The sequence below is a fragment of the Cherax quadricarinatus genome, chromosome 4 (assembly GCF_038502225.1).
Source record: "Cherax quadricarinatus isolate ZL_2023a chromosome 4, ASM3850222v1, whole genome shotgun sequence".
Lineage (NCBI taxonomy): Eukaryota > Metazoa > Arthropoda > Malacostraca > Decapoda > Parastacidae > Cherax > Cherax quadricarinatus.
The window spans coordinates 7,313,091-7,334,198 of record NC_091295.1 but is presented as its reverse complement, the minus strand read 5'-3'; the positions used below and the strand labels follow the sequence as shown (position 1 = coordinate 7,334,198).

The 21,108-nt window shown below is 36.8% G+C and overlaps 1 protein-coding gene across 1 annotated transcript in view; it reads right to left on the bottom strand.

Moving 5' to 3' along the window:
• Positions 1-21,108, bottom strand: part of PNPase (polyribonucleotide nucleotidyltransferase 1) — a 132,427-nt gene that overhangs the window by 88,199 nt on the left and 23,120 nt on the right. The window contains exons 5-7 of the mRNA XM_053770381.2: positions 20,764-20,947; positions 9,871-10,080; positions 6,485-6,658 (exon numbers count right to left, since the gene is read on the bottom strand). Coding sequence (XP_053626356.2) covers positions 6,485-6,658; positions 9,871-10,080; positions 20,764-20,947 — 568 coding nt within the window. The remainder of the gene's footprint in view (positions 1-6,484; positions 6,659-9,870; positions 10,081-20,763; positions 20,948-21,108) is intronic.

Here is a 21,108-nt window from a genome sequence, read left to right as displayed (position 1 = left end):
ACTCATTTTGTAATAAAGAGTTCGGGATACATAAATACAACATTAAAATAAATTAATCTTTAATATTATATAAAATTAATCTTTGGTCTAGAGGTATTTAAAATATATATACATGTTACAATAATAAATTATTAGCATCTTAAAATAATAATATATATATCTATGCTAAAATAATAAATTATACGTAACATATTTACAATAATAAATTAGTCAACTGTCTTACGACACCTTAATGACGCTCCGTGTCTCACACGACACTTATCCGTGGTGTGTTGTGACGCTCCTTCTCCACCGTGTCACTCGACACCCTTTTCGCCGTGTGATGACGCTCCTTCACAACCGTGTCCCTTGACACCCTTTTCTCTGTGTCACCAGACACTCCAGCTCTCCATGTCGCACGACACCCTTTTCTCTGCGTCATCCACACCCTTTCTCGACTGTCATACTTGACACCCTTGTCTCTGCGTCGCACACTATCACCCACAGCGTCTTTCTTATCAGAGACCAGTCACATGACACTATTCAATGTACACTACAACCAGGCCATCTTCAGTGTCACACGACATCCTTTTCTTCTCAGTGTTCCACTACGGTCCTGTAGCATATCTCAGTGTTCCACTCCATCATACTTCCCTAAGTGTCACACTATGGTCCTAGCCCAGTTCAGTGTAACACTCCAACCTTTTCTTCATGTAATATCCCACTAAACAGCATCATATGACTCGGCCCACAGTTGACCAGCGTAGGCGGCGAGTTCGCAGACATCACCGGTAGTCCTGTAAATACTCTCTAAGGCCGGTAGAAGTACACCATAAGATGGTCTGGTGAGTACTATCTACCGCCTTCAAGACCAGTTGACACACCGCAAGGTGGTCCGATGCAGCACACACTATGTTGCAAGCTCACTGAATGCGGCCGTCAAATAACTGAGGCCAACAGACTCAGTGAGCTGCGGTGAGCGCTTCTTCTAAAATCAGCAGAAGCCAGTAAAATACTCTACTGCCAGTAGATGTGTACCATTAGGTGTTCAGGTACCTACTGCTTCTAAGGCCAGTAGATGTGTACCATTAGGTGTTCAGGTACCTACTGCTTCTAAGGCCAGTAGATGTGTACCATTAGGTGTTCAGGTACCTACTGCTTAGATGCGTACCGTGAGGTGTTCAGGTACTTAATGCTTCTAAAGCCAGTAGATGTGTACCATTAGGTGTTCAGGTACTTACTGCTTAGATGTGTACTGTGAGGTGTTCAGGTACATAATGCTCTAAGGCCGGCTCAGCAGTCCCCACAATGGGTTTGATGACATACCCAGTGGTACTGCCGGCCAGCAGGTTAACTATTTAACCACTAGTTTGGTAGGGGGCCGCAACAACCACCTACTACTAACAGGTGATTTCAACATAAACATACTACACAACCAGGACCCACAAGTAACCGAATTCACAAACACAATGAGTAACTGCCTGTTGCTACCAGCAATATCTAAACCTACAAGAATCTCCGAGACAAGCATCTCCTTAATAGACCACATCTGGACAAGCACCAATATCCGCTAGGAATTTTGATTGACCTAAGAAAAGCGTTTGACACAGTAGACCACGGCATCCTACTCCACAAACTTGACCACTATGGTATAAGAGGCCATGTGCTTGCATATTTTAAATCCTACCTTTCTAATAGGTATCAGTATGTCACCATTAAAGACACAGCCTCATCAATACGGCCACTTGATACTGGAGTTCTGCAGGGAAGTGTCCTTGGACCCCTGCTCTTCCTCATTTACATCAATGATCTTCCAAACATATCCCAACACCTGAAACCCATTCTCTTTGCTGACGACACGACTTATGTCATCTCCCATCCTAATCTTGCCACCCTCAACACCATTGTTAATGAGGAGCTGCTCAAAATATCGACTTGGATGACAGCCAATAAACTTACACTTAACACTGGCAAAGCCTACTATATTATGTTTGGTAGCAGAGCAGGTGTTGCGCAACTTAACATTAAGATCGACAACACTCTAATTGCCAGACATAATGAGGCAAATTCCTTGGCCTATACCTCGACAACAACCTAAATTTCAGCACCCACATCCAACACATAACAAAAAAAGTATCCAAAACAGTGGGGATCCTCTCCAAGATACGATACTATGTACCGCAAACTGCCCTTCTCACACTATACCATTCACTTATATATCCATACCTCACCTATGCTATCTGTGCTTGGGGTTCAACTGCAGCAACACACCTAAAGCCAATAATAACCCAACAAAAAGCCGCAGTAAGAAAGTCAGAACTATCAGATAGGAAGAGGAGAGTCCCAATTCACCTTGGAGTGAGAGCTGCCTTGCAACGAGGCATGGTGAACAAAGGTAACTGAGCCAGTGTTCCCACAATGCTATGCAGCCGCCTATTTCTTCATGGCGCACACACACACCATGCAAACCTGTTCTCTCACATATAGGCCTACCAGCCTTCTCGAGGTAAATTTAACGCCGTTAGAATTTTGGCGTAGATCTAAGGTTTGGACCCTCAACGTATAGCCGCAGATCTATGGCACGAACCCTCAAAGGGTTAATAAAACTCATTTTCCCATAGACTTTCATGTTATAACTGGGGAAGTATTCCTGAGAATAGATTTCCTGTATAATCTTCCCCATTAGATCCCAATTTTTAATGAAGTATGATGAAGGCACCTGTGGCCTGTACACATATGAACATGATACAGCAAATGCCATCTATAAAATAAGATATGATAATGCTAAAAATTTATGAAGGGCTTCTAAAGTTTAAAACTTGAGGAGAGATGTGGGGAAGCTGGGTACTACTGCAGAGGTTATGCCTTTACTGAAGCAACTGGATATGTCATAGGAATATCACAAGTTTAGGGTGGACAAATTTTGGTTCAGTATACAGTTAGGTAAGACCTTTAGAGGTTAAAAAGTTAGGTTAGACATTTAGATATTAGACAGAGTTAAGCCAAAAATTTAGAGGTTAGACAAGAGTTAGGTGAGACAAAAAAGTAAGAAAGGCTAATTTTTTAATAAAAAATTTCATTTATTAAATTCATTCATTTTTTGTAAATTGCTTTGTGCAAGTGTAGTGAGCTCATTTAATGACCAAAATCAGTCAAAAAGTGTAGTTTTTTCATTTAAGTATTTAATGGGGAATTTTGGTACATGTGTGGTTGGATTGTGTTGTTTAAGTAGAAATTGGTCAAAAAAAAAAAAAATGGATTTATTATTTTTTTAGGGAAATTTGGTAATAAGGAATCACTAAAAATATTCCCTAATATACATTAGTTGCTCTGTGAAATTAAATTAAATTGTAACTAAATGGGGTATTACCATACTAGTAGTATTGTCAGGTAAATAGACACAGGTGCACAGCTTTATCAAGCCATTACAAACAATACATGGACACAGAGGATATATATAGGCTGAGAGTGAGGTGTAATACTAGTGGTAATAGTAGTAGTAGTAATATTAGTTGTAGTAGTAGTAATATTAGTTGTAGTAGTAGTAATATTAGTTGTAGTAGTAGTAGTAATATTAGTTGTAGTAGTAGTAATATTAGTTGTAGTAGTAGTAGTAATATTAGTTGTAGTAGTAGTAGTAATATTAGTTGTAGTAGTAGTAGTAATATTAGTTGTAGTAGTAGTAGTAATATTAGTTGTAGTAGTAGTAGTAATATTAGTTGTAGTAGTAATATTAGTTGTAGTAGTAGTAGTAATATTAGTTGTAGTAGTAGTAATATTAGTTGTAGTAGTAGTAGTAATATTAGTTGTAGTAGTAGTAGTAATATTAGTTGTAGTAGTAGTAGTAATATTAGTTGTAGTAGTAGTAGTAATATTAGTTGTAGTAGTAGTAGTAATATTAGTTGTAGTAGTAGTAGTAATATTAGTTGTAGTAGTAGTAGCAATATTAGTTGTAGTAGTAGTAGTAATATTAGTTGTAGTAGTAGTAGTAATATTAGTTGTAGTAGTAGTAGTAATATTAGTTGTAGTAGTAGTAGTAATATTAGTTGTAGTAGTAGTAGTAATATTAGTTGTAGTAGTAGTAATATTAGTTGTAGTAGTAGTAGTAATATTAGTTGTAGTAGTAGTAGTAGTAATATTAGTTGTAGTAGTAGTAGTAATATTAGTTGTAGTAGTAGTAGTAATATTAGTTGTAGTAGTAGTAGTAATATTAGTTGTAGTAGTAGTAGTAGTAGTAATATTAGTTGTAGTAGTAGTAGTAATATTAGTTGTAGTAGTAGTAGTAATATTAGTTGTAGTAGTAGTAGTAATATTAGTTGTAGTAGTAGTAGTAGTAATATTAGTTGTAGTAGTAGTAGTAATATTAGTTGTAGTAGTAGTAGTAATATTAGTTGTAGTAGTAGTAGTAATATTAGTTGTAGTAGTAATATTAGTTGTAGTAGTAGTAGTAATATTAGTTGTAGTAGTAGTAGTAATATTAGTTGTAGTAGTAGTAGTAGTAATATTAGTTGTAGTAGTAGTAGTAATATTAGTTGTAGTAGTAGTAGTAGTAATATTAGTTGTAGTAGTAATATTAGTTGTAGTAGTAGTAGTAATATTAGTTGTAGTAGTAGTAGTAATATTAGTTGTAGTAGTAGTAGTAGTAATATTAGTTGTAGTAGTAGTAGTAATATTAGTTGTAGTAGTAGTAGTAATATTAGTTGTAGTAGTAATATTAGTTGTAGTAGTAGTAGTAATATTAGTTGTAGTAGTAGTAGTAATATTAGTTGTAGTAGTAGTAGTAATATTAGTTGTAGTAGTAGTAGTAATATTAGTTGTAGTAGTAGTAGTAATATTAGTTGTAGTAGTAGTAGTAGTAATATTAGTTGTAGTAGTAGTAGTAATATTAGTTGTAGTAGTAGTAGTAATATTAGTTGTAGTAGTAGTAGTAATATTAGTTGTAGTAGTAGTAGTAATATTAGTTGTAGTAGTAGTAGTAATATTAGTTGTAGTAGTAGTAGTAGTAATATTAGTTGTAGTAGTAGTAGTAATATTAGTTGTAGTAGTAGTAGCAATATTAGTTGTAGTAGTAGTAGTAATATTAGTTGTAGTAGTAGTAGTAGTAATATTAGTTGTAGTAGTAGTAGTAATATTAGTTGTAGTAGTAGTAGTAATATTAGTTGTAGTAGTAGTAGTAGTAGTAATATTAGTTGTAGTAGTAGTAGTAATATTAGTTGTAGTAGTAGTAGTAGTAATATTAGTTGTAGTAGTAGTAGTAATATTAGTTGTAGTAGTAGTAGTAATATTAGTTGTAGTAGTAGTAGTAATATTAGTTGTAGTAGTAGTAGTAGTAATATTAGTTGTAGTAGTAATATTAGTTGTAGTAGTAGTAGTAATATTAGTTGTAGTAGTAGTAATATTAGTTGTAGTAGTAGTAGTAATATTAGTTGTAGTAGTAGTAGTAATATTAGTTGTAGTAGTAGTAGTAATATTAGTTGTAGTAGTAGTAGTAGTAATATTAGTTGTAGTAGTAGTAGTAATATTAGTTGTAGTAGTAGTAGTAATATTAGTTGTAGTAGTAGTAGTAATATTAGTTGTAGTAGTAGTAGTAATATTAGTTGTAGTAGTAGTAGTAGTAATATTAGTTGTAGTAGTAGTAGTAATATTAGTTGTAGTAGTAGTAGTAATATTAGTTGTAGTAGTAGTAGTAATATTAGTTGTAGTAGTAGTAGTAATATTAGTTGTAGTAGTAGTAGTAATATTAGTTGTAGTAGTAGTAGTAGTAATATTAGTTGTAGTAGTAGTAGTAATATTAGTTGTAGTAGTAGTAGTAATATTAGTTGTAGTAGTAGTAGTAATATTAGTTGTAGTAGTAGTAGTAGTAATATTAGTTGTAGTAGTAGTAGTAATATTAGTTGTAGTAGTAGTAATATTAGTTGTAGTAGTAGTAGTAATATTAGTTGTAGTAGTAGTAGTAGTAATATTAGTTGTAGTAGTAGTAATATTAGTTGTAGTAGTAGTAGTAGTAATATTAGTTGTAGTAGTAGTAGCAATATTAGTTGTAGTAGTAGTAGTAATATTAGTTGTAGTAGTAGTAGTAGTAATATTAGTTGTAGTAGTAGTAGTAATATTAGTTGTAGTAGTAGTAGTAATATTAGTTGTAGTAGTAGTAGTAATATTAGTTGTAGTAGTAGTAGTAATATTAGTTGTAGTAGTAGTAGTAGTAATATTAGTTGTAGTAGTAGTAGCAATATTAGTTGTAGTAGTAGTAGTAATATTAGTTGTAGTAGTAATATTAGTTGTAGTAGTAGTAGTATTAGTTGTAGTAGTAGTAGTAATATTAGTTGTAGTAGTAGTAGTAATATTAGTTGTAGTAGTAGTAGTAGTAATATTAGTTGTAGTAGTAATACAATGTGGTAGAACAATCAACTTGCACATAAGCTATTACTTGGTAATTCTACCAGCATTAACATACTCTAGTAGTATTGTGTTTCAAGGAATAATTACAAATAATAATTTAACTTACCCAGTAGCCTCTAATAAAGGATCTAATTTGGGAATATTTTCATGGGCATCAAAAGCAACGGTACATTGTACTTGTGTCTGACCACGCTGGAAGAGTGATGACCCATGCAGGGGACGATAAAGATCTACGCTGCATTTCATAATGCGCAAATCACAAAGACCTCTACCGTCACATCTATAAATTGGAAGTAAAGTGAGGTCTGCAGTGTTTGACAGAAATTATGGAATTATTAAAAACAAAAAAACAAAAAACAAATCAGTGATAATGAATTTTACATGCAAGTCCAGTAAATAATCTACTTACATTACTATATTGAATAAATTACCTTTCAGCATTTCTCTATACTGTATACATGAGACTCACATACCACAGTGGCACTGTCATCGTATGTATACACTGTGAGGTGCATATCTTTATGTATATATGCTGAGAGTTTACTTTAATCCCTACTTCTGTGATTAAAGCATTCCTAATGGTGGTGAACAGGTGTCATGTAGCATTAATGACCTTCATGTAGTCAATAGGCTTTAAACTCCCATTAAGCTAATGAAAACTGCATTTAATATAAAATCTGTGTTAAGTGAACTGAAGAACATATGGAAAATGCTCCTACAACCTTCAATATTACTTAAAACAAATTTTTTTTACCTTAAATTCTAGTTTGTGTTACATGAAGTGCCTGCATATGGCAAAAGTTAATATGGCACCACATTAGCCTTCGCAACACTCTTGCACATCAAGTAACACAAACCAGAATGTAAATTAAGAAAACAACTGTTTTATGTAATCTTGGAAGTTGTAGGAGTGTAACCATTCAACATTTGGCAAGAAGAATCAGTTACTAGCATTATCACATACCACCATAACCTATAATTTCTGAGGCTTGCATAGAAGCTGTCTGTTGACTCAGTCTATTTCTTCCACAGAAAATAGGCAGGGCTCAATACAACACTAATGTGCCTGTGAATATCACAAATTCACTACACAACTTTCTTGTTTAACCCCTTCAGGGTCCAAGGCCAAAATCTGAAGTGGTGCCCCAGTGTCCAAGAATTTAAAAAAAAAAAAATATATTTTTTCTTGTGAAATGGTAGAGAATCTTTTTGTGAAGGTAATAAAACAAAAAGTATGAAATTTGATGGAAAATTGACGAAATTATGCTCTCACAAATTTTGATGTGTCAGCGATATTTACGAATCGGCGATTTTTGCCAACTTTGACTCCCATTTTAGGCCAATTACATTATTCCAGTCAACCAAATTCTTACCTATTTCACTAGTATTACTCTATTCTATCGATTGAGCTCAAGAAATCGCCAAGTCAACTGTTTCAACTACAAAATAAAGTGATCGGAAATTGGTAATTTGGCCAATTTAACACAAAATTAAAAATATTCCAATTTCAAAATAGGGTCCAGAATAAACAATGTAAGTATTCCTGGCACTAAACTAACATTTCCTCTGTTCATTAGTTACATTTTGAGGCTTTACAAATAAATTCCATTTTGATTTTTTATTCACATAATGAATTTTTATTCACACCAAAAAATAGAAGATTTACTGTTATGCAATATTGTAATAATTATATAAATATCATCACCACATTTGTGAATGTATATCAGACCCACCAGCTGGTGTGTATTAGACGTGTGAGGTCATTTGTTTACTCTTGAGCATCAGCAAAAATTTAACATTTCCGCTATTTTGAGTTCAGCTTCAAGCCATTTCCAGTGCTAAAACCAATCAAAATCATCTCTATTTCTGTAGTATGTCTTCCATTCTATCAAATGAGACCAAGAAATTGCAAATACAACTATAAAAAACATACGAAAAACACTGCAAAGTCGCTGTTTTAATCGAAAATCATGGTCTCAGTTTTTTTTCCTCATTATACACAGTGTGTTGCAGGATTTGTTTTATGTCGTGCACACATACCACATAGACGTATTCTCTCGTATCTAGGCCCAAATGTACCACTCACAGTTTATCAGAGTGAGTTGAGCTCATGGCGTAGATCTATGGTTTGGACCCTGAACATAAAGCCGTAGATCTACGGGACGGACCCTGAAAGGGTTAATAACATTTTCACAAGGGACATGTAGATCGAGTGTTTACAATGAAGAACATCGGTGAACAATATTTAGATATGACTTTGATGAGTATTGTGAGTTTTCCTACTCTGAATAAAAAAAAAAATGCCATATGATAGGGTGGATAGGGAAGCAATATGAAAAAAAGTTGCATATGCATGGAATAGCTAATAGGTTACTAAAAGCAGTGAAGTTTTTTAATGTAGAAAGTGAGGTTCAAGTTAGAGAGAGAGAGAGAGGGGGGGGGGAGGGAATTCTTCTCTAGTAAAACAAGTAGGCCTCAGACATATTTATAAATTGGTCTGTAAAAAATGTGAATGTCAGTGTTGGGAAGAGGTGTGAGATAGAGATGATGAATTCAATAAAAGGTGGAAATTGTCACAGGTGCTCTTTACCAATGACACTTCTTTTGGAAGAGTCTAAAGAAAAGTTGTAAAGGTTGGTGGATATATTAGAAAGGAAATGTAAAAGGAAGAAACTGCTAAAATTGAATATAAGAAAGAGCAAGGTGATGAGAGCAACAAAGAATCTAGGCAAAATGAGATGGGTCTACAAAAGACAAAGTGAACCACAGAAGAGACAAGGGATAAAAGGTGGATTTTGAGTCAAGGCATCTGTGGAGACAAAGAACTCTATCCATGTAGGCAGAAATGGGTAATATACCACAGTACAGTGGTACCAACACTGTTACCTGAGTGTGCAGCATGGGCTATCAACACAGCCAAACATGACAAGTCCCCTGGGGGCAGGGGACATGTCATGTTTGAGGGCAATGTGTGACGTACATATTATTCAAAGAATAGAGTGTGTGGAGGACAGATGTGGGAGTACCAAAAGTATATTCAGAGTTGAGGAAGGGTTGTTGAGGAGGCTTGATTATTTATAGAGGATGAAGCAGGGGAGGATGACTCAACCCAGGAAGGATTGGAGGGGTAAAGTTGGTTTTGAATACTTGGTGCTTGAACATCCAACAGGTTCATGTGTGTGCATTAAATCAGTGGTTTTTATGACCTGATGTGGTGTCAGAGCATAGTAACTTTTCTAAAGGGATTCAGGAAACCAGCTACCTGGACTTTAGTCTTGGAGGTAGGAAGTAGTATAAAAGAGAAGTGAGGATGTTGTAGCTCAGGAGGGTCATCTATACGGTGTACTGTGATGTTATCATGCTTCTAGCAAGACAGTGATTGACTGAATGACAGTACCTCATTTTAGTTGGCTGGTGATAAAAAAAAAAATCTGAAATCTGTTAAATAGGGGTTAATTCAAGATTTTACTGTATAATTAACATTATATTTACCTGATATCTTCATCTAAAACAAGGTTCCTAAACACATCTTTTGTGACTTGGCTAAAAGCCAAATTGGCTAGTTGATTATCACTATCTGGAAATCCTTGGACCAATTTCTGTATAACATCTGATCGCAAGAGGTTAACAGCATTGTCCCTTGAGAGCTTATGGTGTGAGAAGTCAGTGAAAATACTTCGCAAGCGTGTCTCACTCAGGGTTCTGTAAAACATAAATTTACTTTATTAAATATGGTAATTTTTATGGCAAATATGAGTGACAGTGGGATGATAATTGTCCACGAGAGGTGATTATACAAGGAAATAAACTATTTGATAGAAGGTTAAACTGCATAAATTAATCTGAAAATTTGTAAAGAATTTCCGAACAAAGCACAATGGAAAAAAATCATGAGGCTAATTATATGAAGAAGGTAGAAGAAAATGAGACCAAATAAAACAAGTGGATGAGTGAATTACCTGGTAAGAAGATATGTATTGTATAGCTATACATTGAGGAGTTAACTTAGACGATATCATGCAGGATAATAGTCAGAAAAAAAGATGTAGAGAAGTTAGTGTTACACTCACAGGATATTACATAAACTTCACGATATATTAAGCACTGAAGATGGCACACCACAGGTTTAGTTCTGCTCCTGCAGCTGTCTCCCTTCCTTGATGACAATAAGGGGCCCTTGATCTGAGGAATTGGACTTTCCCCCCCCCCCTTCCTTAAACCTAACTGCTTCCCATTCCCTGGTGTTGTATGACCCCTATGGGCTTAGTGTTTTCCCTTATTTATAAAAACAATTCTGCATCTGTAAATAGGTACACTAGTTACAAATACTATGTTCTTTTCTTTTCTTTTTTTTTAACAAGTCGGCCATCTCCCACCGAGGCAGGGTGACCCAAAGAGAAAGAAAATCCCCCAAAATAAAATACTTTCATCATGATTCAACACTTCCACCTCACTCACACATAATCACTGTTTTTGCAGAGGTGCTCAGAATACAACAGTTTAGAAGTATACACGTATAAAGATACACAACATATCCCTCCAAACTGCCAATATCCCAAACCCCTCCTTTAAAGTGCAGGCACTGTACTTCCCATTTCCAGGACTCAAGTCCGGCTATATAAAATAACCGGTTTCCCCGAATTCCTTCACTAAATATTACCCTGCTCACACTCCAACAGCTTGTCAGGTCCCAAATACCATTTGTCTCCATTCACTCCTATCTAACACGCTCACGCACGCTTGCTGGAAGTCCAAGCCCACAACACCTCCTTTACCCCCTCCCTCCAACCTTTTCGAGGACTACCCCCACCCTGCCTTCCTTCCCCTACAGATTTATATGCTCTCCATATTCTACTGTGATCCATTCTCTCTACATGACCAAACCACCTCAACAACCCCTCTTCAGCCCTCTGACTAATACTTTTATTAACTCCACACCTTCTGCTAATTTCCACACTCCAAATTTTCTGCATAATATTTACACCACACATTGCCCTTAGACAGGATATCTCCACTGCCTCCAACCGCCTCCTCACTGCGGCATTTACAACCCAAGCTTCACACCCATATAAGAGTGTTGGTACTACTATACTTTCATACATTCCCTTTGCCTCCTTAGATAATGTTCTTTGTCTCCACATATACCTCAATGCACCACTTACCTTTTTTCCCTCATCAATTCTATGATTAACCTCATCCTTCATAAATCCATCCGCTGATACGTCAACTCCCAAATACAGTGGACCCCCGGTTAACGATATTTTTTCATTCCAGAAGCATGTTCAGGCATAAGGAATATTGTGAAGTACGTTAGTCCACATACACGTACAAACGCACTTACATAAATACACTTACATAATTGGTCGCATTTGGAGGTGATCGTTAAATATCTGAAAACATTCACTTCTTCCATACTCCTCCTCCCCAATTTGATATCCAATTTTTCTTTATCTAAATCATTTGGTACCCTCATCACCTTACTCTTTTCTATGTTCACTTTCAATTTTCTACCTTTACACACACTCCCAAATTCATCCACTAACCTTTGCAATTTTTCTTTAGAATCACCCATAAGCACAGTATCATCAGCAAAAATTAACTGTGTCACTTGCCATTTTGTATTTGATTCCCCATAATTTAATCCCACCCCTCTCCCGAACACCCTAGCATTTACTTCTTTTACAACCCCATCTATAAATATATTAAACAACCATGGTGACATTACACATCCCTGTCTAAGACCTACTTTTACCGGGAAGTATTTTCCCTCTCTTCTACACACCCTAACCTGAGCCTCACTGTCCTCATAAAAACTCTTTAGAGCATTTAGTAACTTACTACCTATTCCATATACTTGCAACATCTACCACATTGCTCCCCTATCCACTCTATCATATGCCTTTTCTAAATCCATAAATGCAATAAAAACTTCCTTACCTTTATCTAAATACTGTTCACATATATGCTTCAATGTAAACACCTGATCTACACATCCCCTACCCACTCTAAAACCTCCTTGCTCATCTGCAATCCTACATTCTGTCTTACCTCTAATTCTTTCAATAATAACCCTACCATACACTTTTCCTGGTATACTCAGTAAACTAATTCCTCTATAATTTTTACAATCTCTTTTGTCCCCCTTCCCTTTATATAAAGGGACTATACATGCTCTCTGCCAATCCCTAGGTACCTTCCCCTCTTTCATACATTTATTAAACAAAAATACCAACCACTCCAACACTATATCCCCCCCTGCTTTTAACATTTCTGTCATGATCCAATCAGTTCCAGCTGCTTTACCCCTTTTCATTCTACGTAATGCCTCACACACCTCCCCCACACTTACAGCCTGCTCTTCTTCACTCCTAAAAGATGGTATACCTCCCTGGCCAGTGCATGAAATTACCGCCTCCCTTTCTTCATCGACATTTAAAAGTTCCTCAAAGTATTCTTGCCATCTACCCAATACCTCCGTCTCCCTATCTACTAACTCTCCTATTCTGTTTTTAACTGACAAACCTATTTGTTCCCTTGGTTTTCTTAACTTGTTTAACTCCAAATTTTTTTCTTATTTTCATTAAAATTTCTTGACAGTGCCTCTCCCACTCTATCTGCTCTCCTTTTGCACTCTCTCACCACTCTCTTCACCTTTCTTTTACTCTCCATATACTCTACTCTTCTTATAACACTTCTGCTTTGTAAAAACCTCTCATAAGCTACCTTTTTCTCTTTTATCACACCCTTTACTTCATCATTCCACCAATCACTCCTCTTTCCTCCTTCACCCACCCTCCTATAACCACAAACTTCTGCCCCACATTCTAATACTGCATTTTTAAAACTATTCTAACCCTCTTCAACCCCCCCACTACTCATACTTGCAACAGCCCACCTTTCTGCCAATAGTTGCTTATATCTCACCCAAACTTCCTCCTCCCTTAGTTTATACACTTTCACCTCCCTCTTACTTGTTGCCATTTTCCTCTTGTCCCATCTACCTCTTACTCTAACTGTAGCTACAACTAGATAATGATCCGATATATCAGTTGCCCCTCTATAAATGTGTACATCCTGAAGCCTACCCATCAACCTTTTATCCACCAATACATAATCTAACAAACTACTTTCATTACGTGCTATATCATACCTTGTATATTTATTTATCCTCTTTTTCATAAAATATGTATTACTTATTACCAAACCTCTTTCTACACATAACTCAATTAAAGGCTCCCCATTTTCATTTACCCCTGGCACCCCAAATTTACCTACATTTTTACCCACTTTGGCATTGAAATCCCCAACCACAAGTACTCTCACATTTGGTTCAAAACTCCCCATGTATTCACTCAACATTTCCCAAAATCTCTCTCTCTCCTCTATACTTCTTTCTTCTCCAGGTGCATATATGCTTACTATAACCCACTTTTCACATCCAACCTTTATTTTACTCCACATAATCCTTGAATTAATACATTTATACTCCCTCTTTTCCTGCCATAGCTTATCCTTTAACATTATTGCTACTCCTTCTTTAGCTCTAACTCTATTTGAAACCCCTGACCTAATCCCATTTCTTATCATTCGCACAACATTCACACACATTCAGACTTCCCACTTTGAAAATTTTCTTCTTATTATTCTTTTTAGTAATTATTACAGAAAAAGGGGTTACTAGCCCATTGTTCCCGGCATTTTAGTTGACTTTTACAACACGTATGGCTTATGGAGGAAAGATTCTTATTCCACTTCCCCATGGATATAAAAGGAAAAGTAATAAGAAACAAGAACTATTAACCCTTTCAGGGTCCAAGGCCAAAATCTGAAGGGGTGCCCCAGTGTCCAAGAAATTTTGAAAAAAAAAAAAAAAAAAAAAATTCTTACAGAATTAAAGATAATATTTTTGTGAAGGTAATAAAACAAAAAAAAATTCTGATCAGTACTTACCGAGATACAGCGGCGGGAAGTTGACCCAAAATGACCGGGTGGCGGCAACATCAGTGACTTCCGCAAAATCGCATTTTTTTATTTTACGTTTTTTATACTTTTTTCTTTTCTATTTTTTTCTTTTCTAATAACATTTGTGGCCTGTGAGACCAGAATAATGTATATTGTATAAGTATACACTCATTGTATTCAACACAATAACTGCACTAATTTGTTTATCATTATATTGCTTACAAAACTTGTTTACAAGTTTATTGTAAACAAAATGATGAAAATATTAGTGCGGTTATTGTGTTGAATACAACGGTACCATATAGTACCATATTTTACAATGGTGCCATAGGGTGCAATGGTACCATATAGTACAATTGTACCATATAGTACAATGGTACCATATTGTACAATATGGTACAATGGCACATGATACAATGGTACCATATGGTAGAATATGGTACAATGGCACCATTTGGTAAAATGGTACCATATGATACAATGGTACCATATGGTGCAATGGTACCTTATGGTACCATATGGTGCAGTGGTACCATATGGTGCATTGGTACCATATGGTACATTGTACCATACAGTACAATGATACCATATGGTTCATTGTACCATATGGTACTGTTGTATTCAACACAATAAACAACTAATAATTTCATTATTATTTTGTTTACAATAATTGTTTACAACAAAAATATGCAAAAATGTTGTATATTAGTAATGTTCTATTATATATTTACAAGTGTACAGGAACTTGACGTGTTCCTTGAGGTGGATGAAAAAGCACTTTGTCTCGGAAACTGGGGAGTCAGTAGGGAAACTGCAGAGTCAGTAGCTAGCTTGTGTCGCCACTCAGAATTGGCTGGTGTCTCATGCCACCAACACCTCCTATTGACCATATGGTACATGGTAAAATATGTTACAGGGTACCATATGGTACATTGTACTATATGGTACAGGGTACCATGCAGTACAGGATAACATATGGTGCAGGGTACCATATGGTGCAGGGTACCATATGGCACAGGGTACCATATGGTACAGGGTACCAAATGGCACAGGGTACCATATGGCACAGGTTACCATACAGTACAGGACACCATATGGTACAGATACAGGGATCCTTATGGAAATAAGTCACCCTGACTTTTTTGGGTTATCCTAGGATTTTATACATATGCTGCTATGTACGATAATCCATGTAATTGTATTTCTGTACACCTGAATAAACTTACTCAAGTGCATGTGACATCATAAGTAAGTTTATTTATACACAAATAAAGTTACATAGAATATCATACTTAGCAGCATATGTTTGGAGAACCTAGGATAACCCAAAAAAGTCAGACAGACTTATTTCCATTAGGGTCCCTGTACTATATGGTACAATGTACCAAATGGTATAATGTACCATATGGTATAATGCACCATATGGCACAATGTACCATATGGCACATTGTACCATTGTACCATATGATACCATTGTATGACATGGCACCATTGTACCATATGGTACAATGGTACCATATGGTTCAAAACCATAGAATTCCTCTTCAGCTCCACTTCCATCAGTCTTAGAACTGTAAGTTGTGAAGAGGAGAGTCAGAATTCGCCCGGAGAGTGAGTGGGGAGTGAGAGCTTCCTTGCTGCCAGGTACGATGAACAAAGCTACTTTGGTGGGATTCCCACAATGCCATGTGGGCGTCCAGATTTTTTCTATAGTGTGCACACTGGCCACCCAGACCCATTCTCTCAGATGTAGGCCTACCAGCCTTCTCGCACTAAATTTGACACCGCTAAAATTTTGGCCTAGATCTACGGTTTGGACCCTCAACTTAAAGCTGTAGATCTTTGGCATGGACCCTGAAAGGGTTAAGATAAAATCAAAGAAAACTCAGATGAGTGTGTATAGATAAACGTGTACATGTATGTGTAGTGTGACCTAAGTGTAAGTAGAAGTAGCAAGACATACCTGTAATCTTGCATATTTAAGAGACAAACAAAAGACACCAGCAATCCTACCATCATGTAAAACAATTACAGGCTTTCGTTTTACACTCACTTGGCAGGATGGTAGTGCCTCCCTGGGTGGTTGCTGTCTACCAACCTACTACCTATAAATACTTATAGGTAGTAGGTTGGTAGACAGCAAACGCCCAGGAAGGTACTACCGTCCTGCCAAGTGAGTGTAAAATGAAAGCCTGTAATTGTTTTACATGATGGTAGGATTGCTGGTATCTTTTTTCTGTTTCATAAACATGCAAGATTTCAGGTACGTCTTGCTACTTCTACTTACACTTAGGTCACACTGCACATACATGTACAAGCATATATATACATACCCCTCTGGGTTTTCTTCTATTTTCTTTCTAGTTCTTGCTCTTGTCTATTTCCTCTTATCTCCATGGGGAAGTGGATCAGAATTCTTCCTCCGTAAGCCATGCGTGTTGTAAGAGGTGACTAAAATGCCAGGAGCAAGAGGCTAGTAACCCCTTCTCCTGTATATATATTACTAAATGTAAAAGGAGAAACTTTCGTTTTTCCTTTTAGGCCACCCTGCCTCAGTGGGATACGGCCGGTGTTTTGAAAGAAAGAAAGAAAGACCTATAAATACTATGTACATACTATTTTCCCCAGCAACTTAAGAGATTACAGCGTTACAAAATTTGTTTCAGTACTGCTGTAAGCTTTCTTCATCTTAACTGTGATACAGTAGGGCCCCACTTATATGGCAGGTAAGGTTCCAGGCTACCGCTGTAAAGCAGAAATCACCGTAAAGTGGAACACACTTTTTTTCCACTTTTTTTTTTTTCAACAAGTTGGCCATCTCCCACCGAGGCAGGGTGACCCAAAGAGAAAGAAAATCCCCAAAAAGAAAATACTTTCATCATAATTCAACACTTTCACCTCACTCACACATAATCACTGTTTTTGCAGAGGTGCCCAGAATACAACAGTTTAGAAGTATATACGTATTATAACACACAATATATCTCTCCAAACTGCCAATACTCCAAACCCCTCCTTTAGAGTGCAGGCATTGTACTTCCCATTTCCAGGACTCAAGTCCGGTTATATAAAATAAACGGTTTCCCTGAATCCCTTCACTAAATATTACCCTGCTCACACTCCAACAGATCATCAGGTCCCAAATATCATTTGTCTCCAAACACTCCTATCTAACACGCTCACGCACGCTTGCTGGAAGTCCAAACCCCTTGCCCATAACACCTCCTTTACCCCCTCCCTCCACCTATAAATGCATATAAGTAGGTAGTAGGTTGGTAGACAGCAACCGCCCAGGGAAGTACTACCGTTCTGCCAAGTGAGTGTAAAATGGAAACCTGTAATTGTTTTACATGATGGTAGGATTGCTGGTGTCTTTTTTCTGTCTCATAAACATACAAGATTTCAGGTACATCTTACTACTTCTACTTACACTTAGGTCACACTACACATACATGTACAAGCATATATAAACACACCCCTCTGGGTTTTCTTCTATTTTCTTTCTAGTTCTTGTTCTTGTTTATTTCCTCTTATCACCATGGGGAAGTGGAACAGAATTCTTCCTCCGTGAGCCATGCGTGTTGTAAGAGGCAACTAAAATGCCGGGAGCAAGGGCCCAGTAACGCCTTCTCCTGTATAAATTACTAAATTTAAAAAGAGAAACTTTCGTTTTTCTTTTTCAGCCACCCTGCCTTGGTGGGATACAGCTGGTTTGTTGAAAAAAAAAATGCATATCAATACTAGATAACAAGTTTAAACTAACATATACTATTAAGTTAGCAATAGAGCAAGGCATTAAAAACAATAAAGTAAACTACACATATAGTACACTCATTACTTACCTTAAAATATTTGTAGTCTAGGGTGAGATGAGTAATATTTACTGTAAGAAATTTACTGTAAGTGTGGTATGTATGGTAGCCAGCCAGGCTACCATACTAGGCCAACCCACTCACACATAATATTCTATGACATTTAAGCGTCCCAGAGTGATAAAATGCATATATAGTTCACTCATTACTTACCTTAAAATATTTGTAATCTTAATGTAGGGTCAGAGGTGAGTAAACGAGATAAAATGAATAAATGAGAGAGAGAGAATGAGTACTTGAGAAGACAGGTGCTGAGTTATGTAAACAAACCAGGCGGACACAAGTTTTGTAAACAAACCAGGTAAACACGTCTGGTTTGTGTACAGGTTACAATGTGTACCAGTTGTCTCTACGTTGATATGGTAGAATAGATAAAGAGGAACACTCCCATTCTAATGTAACACCATTTTTAGAAGAAATGATGCTCTGAGTGAAGGCATAGGAAAGGAATAATTTTCTATAGTTACCCCCAGTAACACATTTTCTCTTATGTTGGACTAGAGAAAATGTTATTCTTGCCACCACTTGCCCAAGTCATCTGGCTACCACATCTCATATTTATGTTTATTTATTCTTCTGTGGGGTGTACTTATCATCTTTATATGTTACGTATCATGTTAATTATATAATTTTGAAAAAAATATCATAGATGGATTAATGAAAATGTGCATATTAATGTAATAAACGACATTTAATGAGACTCGGTGATTATTATTGAGTATTATTATTATCATTACTAATATGGCATCTTGAGACATAAGACACTCTTACTGATTTTAATGTGTACCTGCACACCAGCATGGTGTGTAAGTTTATTTAGGTACAGGTATACACAAGTATAATTATCAGAGTACATATAAAATATGAAATAACTTTTAAAAGCACTTGAAATTTTGGAGTTTCCGGACATAATGGAGAGATGTGCTTACAGAGCTCACAGAGAATGTAAAGAAACCAGAAGGGGCACGGTGACTGTATTAAAAAGTCAGGTGGGGGAGCTGTATTGCGAGTTTTGGTCATAATTTGAAATGTCTGTATTAGCAGAACGCCATAAAGCAGGGCCCTACTGTACTTAACTAATCTTCTTCTTTCTTCTTTCAACGCACCGGTTGTATCCCACCGAGGCAGGGTGGCCCAAAAAGAAAAACAAAAGTTTCTCTTTTTAACTTTAGTAATGTATACAGGAGAAGAGGTTACTAGCCCCTTGCTCCTGGCATTTTAGTCCCCTCTCATGACATGCATGGCTTACGGAGGAAGAATTCTGTTCCACTTTCCCATGGAGATAAGAGGAAATAAACAAGAACTAGTAAGAAAATATAAGAAAACCCAGAGGGGTGTGTGTATGTATATGCTACATGCATATGTAGTGTGACCCGAGTGTAAGTAGAAGTAGCAAGACGTACCTAAAATCTTGCATGTTTAAGAGACAGAAAAAGACACCAGCAATCCTATCATCATGTAAAATAATTACAGGCTTCCATTTTACACTCACTTGGCAGGGATGATACTAGGATCTGCATGAGGCTGTCATCTGCTGAGGACGCGGTTAACCTCCAAGAAGATATAAACAGTGGGCAACGGAAAACAATATGATGTTCAATGAGGACAAATTCCAACTACTCCGTTATGGAAAACTGGAGGAGATAATAACTAGAACAGAGTACACTACAAACTCTGGCCATACAATAGAGTGGAAAAATAATGTAAGGGACCTGGGAGCAGTAATGTCTGAGGATCTCACTTTCAAGGATCACAACAGTGCCATGATCACAAGTGCAAAGAAAATGATAGAATGGATAATGAGAATGTTCAAAACGAGAGATGCCAAGCCATTGATGATCCTTTTCAAATCACTTGTTCTCTCTAGGCTAGAATACTGCTGTACATTAACATCTCCATTCAAAGCAGGTGAAATTGCAGATCTAGAGAGTGTACAGAGATCCTTTACTGCACGTATAAGTTCTGTCAGGCACCTTAACTACTGGGAATGCTTGGAAGCACTTGACTTGTACTCATTGGAATGCAGGAGGGAGAGGTATATCATAATCTACACTTGGAAAATCCTGAAAGGAATGGTCCCAAATCTGCACACAGAAATCACTCCCTATGAAAGTAAGACTGGGCAGACGATGCAAAATGCCCCCAATTAAAAGTAGGGGCACCATTGGTACACTAAGAGAAAACACCATAAGTGTCCGGGGCCCAAGACTGTTCAACAGCCTCCCATCAAGCATTAGGGGAATTACCATTAAACCCCTGGCTGTCTTCAAGAGAGAGCTGGACAGATACCTAAAGTCAGTGCCGGATCAGCCGGGCTGTGGCTCGTATGTTGGACTGCGTGCGGCCAGCAGTAACAGCCTGGTTGATCAGGCCCTGATCCACCGGGAGGCCTGGTCATGGACCGGGCTGCGGGGGCATTGATCCCCGGAATAACCTCCAGGTAACCTCCAGGGCAGTAGTACCTCCCTGGGTGGTTGTTGTCTGCCAACCTACTACTTAGAATTCCACTTTTATTTCAATAAAATAAAAATATCAAATGAAAAAATCTTACCTAGTAGCTTGTAAAATTTCCTCTGGCACAACAAGTGAATTAGTAAAAGTCCTTTTGGGCTTGCCAGCCTGTTTAACTAGGTCTTGAATGGCTTTAATAATAAGCTGGCATTCCTTCACACCCATTCTGATGGCCTTCATTAGATCTTGTTGAAGAACATTATTTCCTCCACCTTCCAGCATAACTACAACAAAGCAAGCAAGTAGTAGTATTACAAAATTTATACTAAGAAAACAGAAAAAAAGGTGAGTCATGTAACTTTTGGACAGGCCATGATCCTAAAGTCAAACTTGGTGATTAACACCGACAAGTATGTAAGACAGGCACATATGCAGGTAGTAAAAC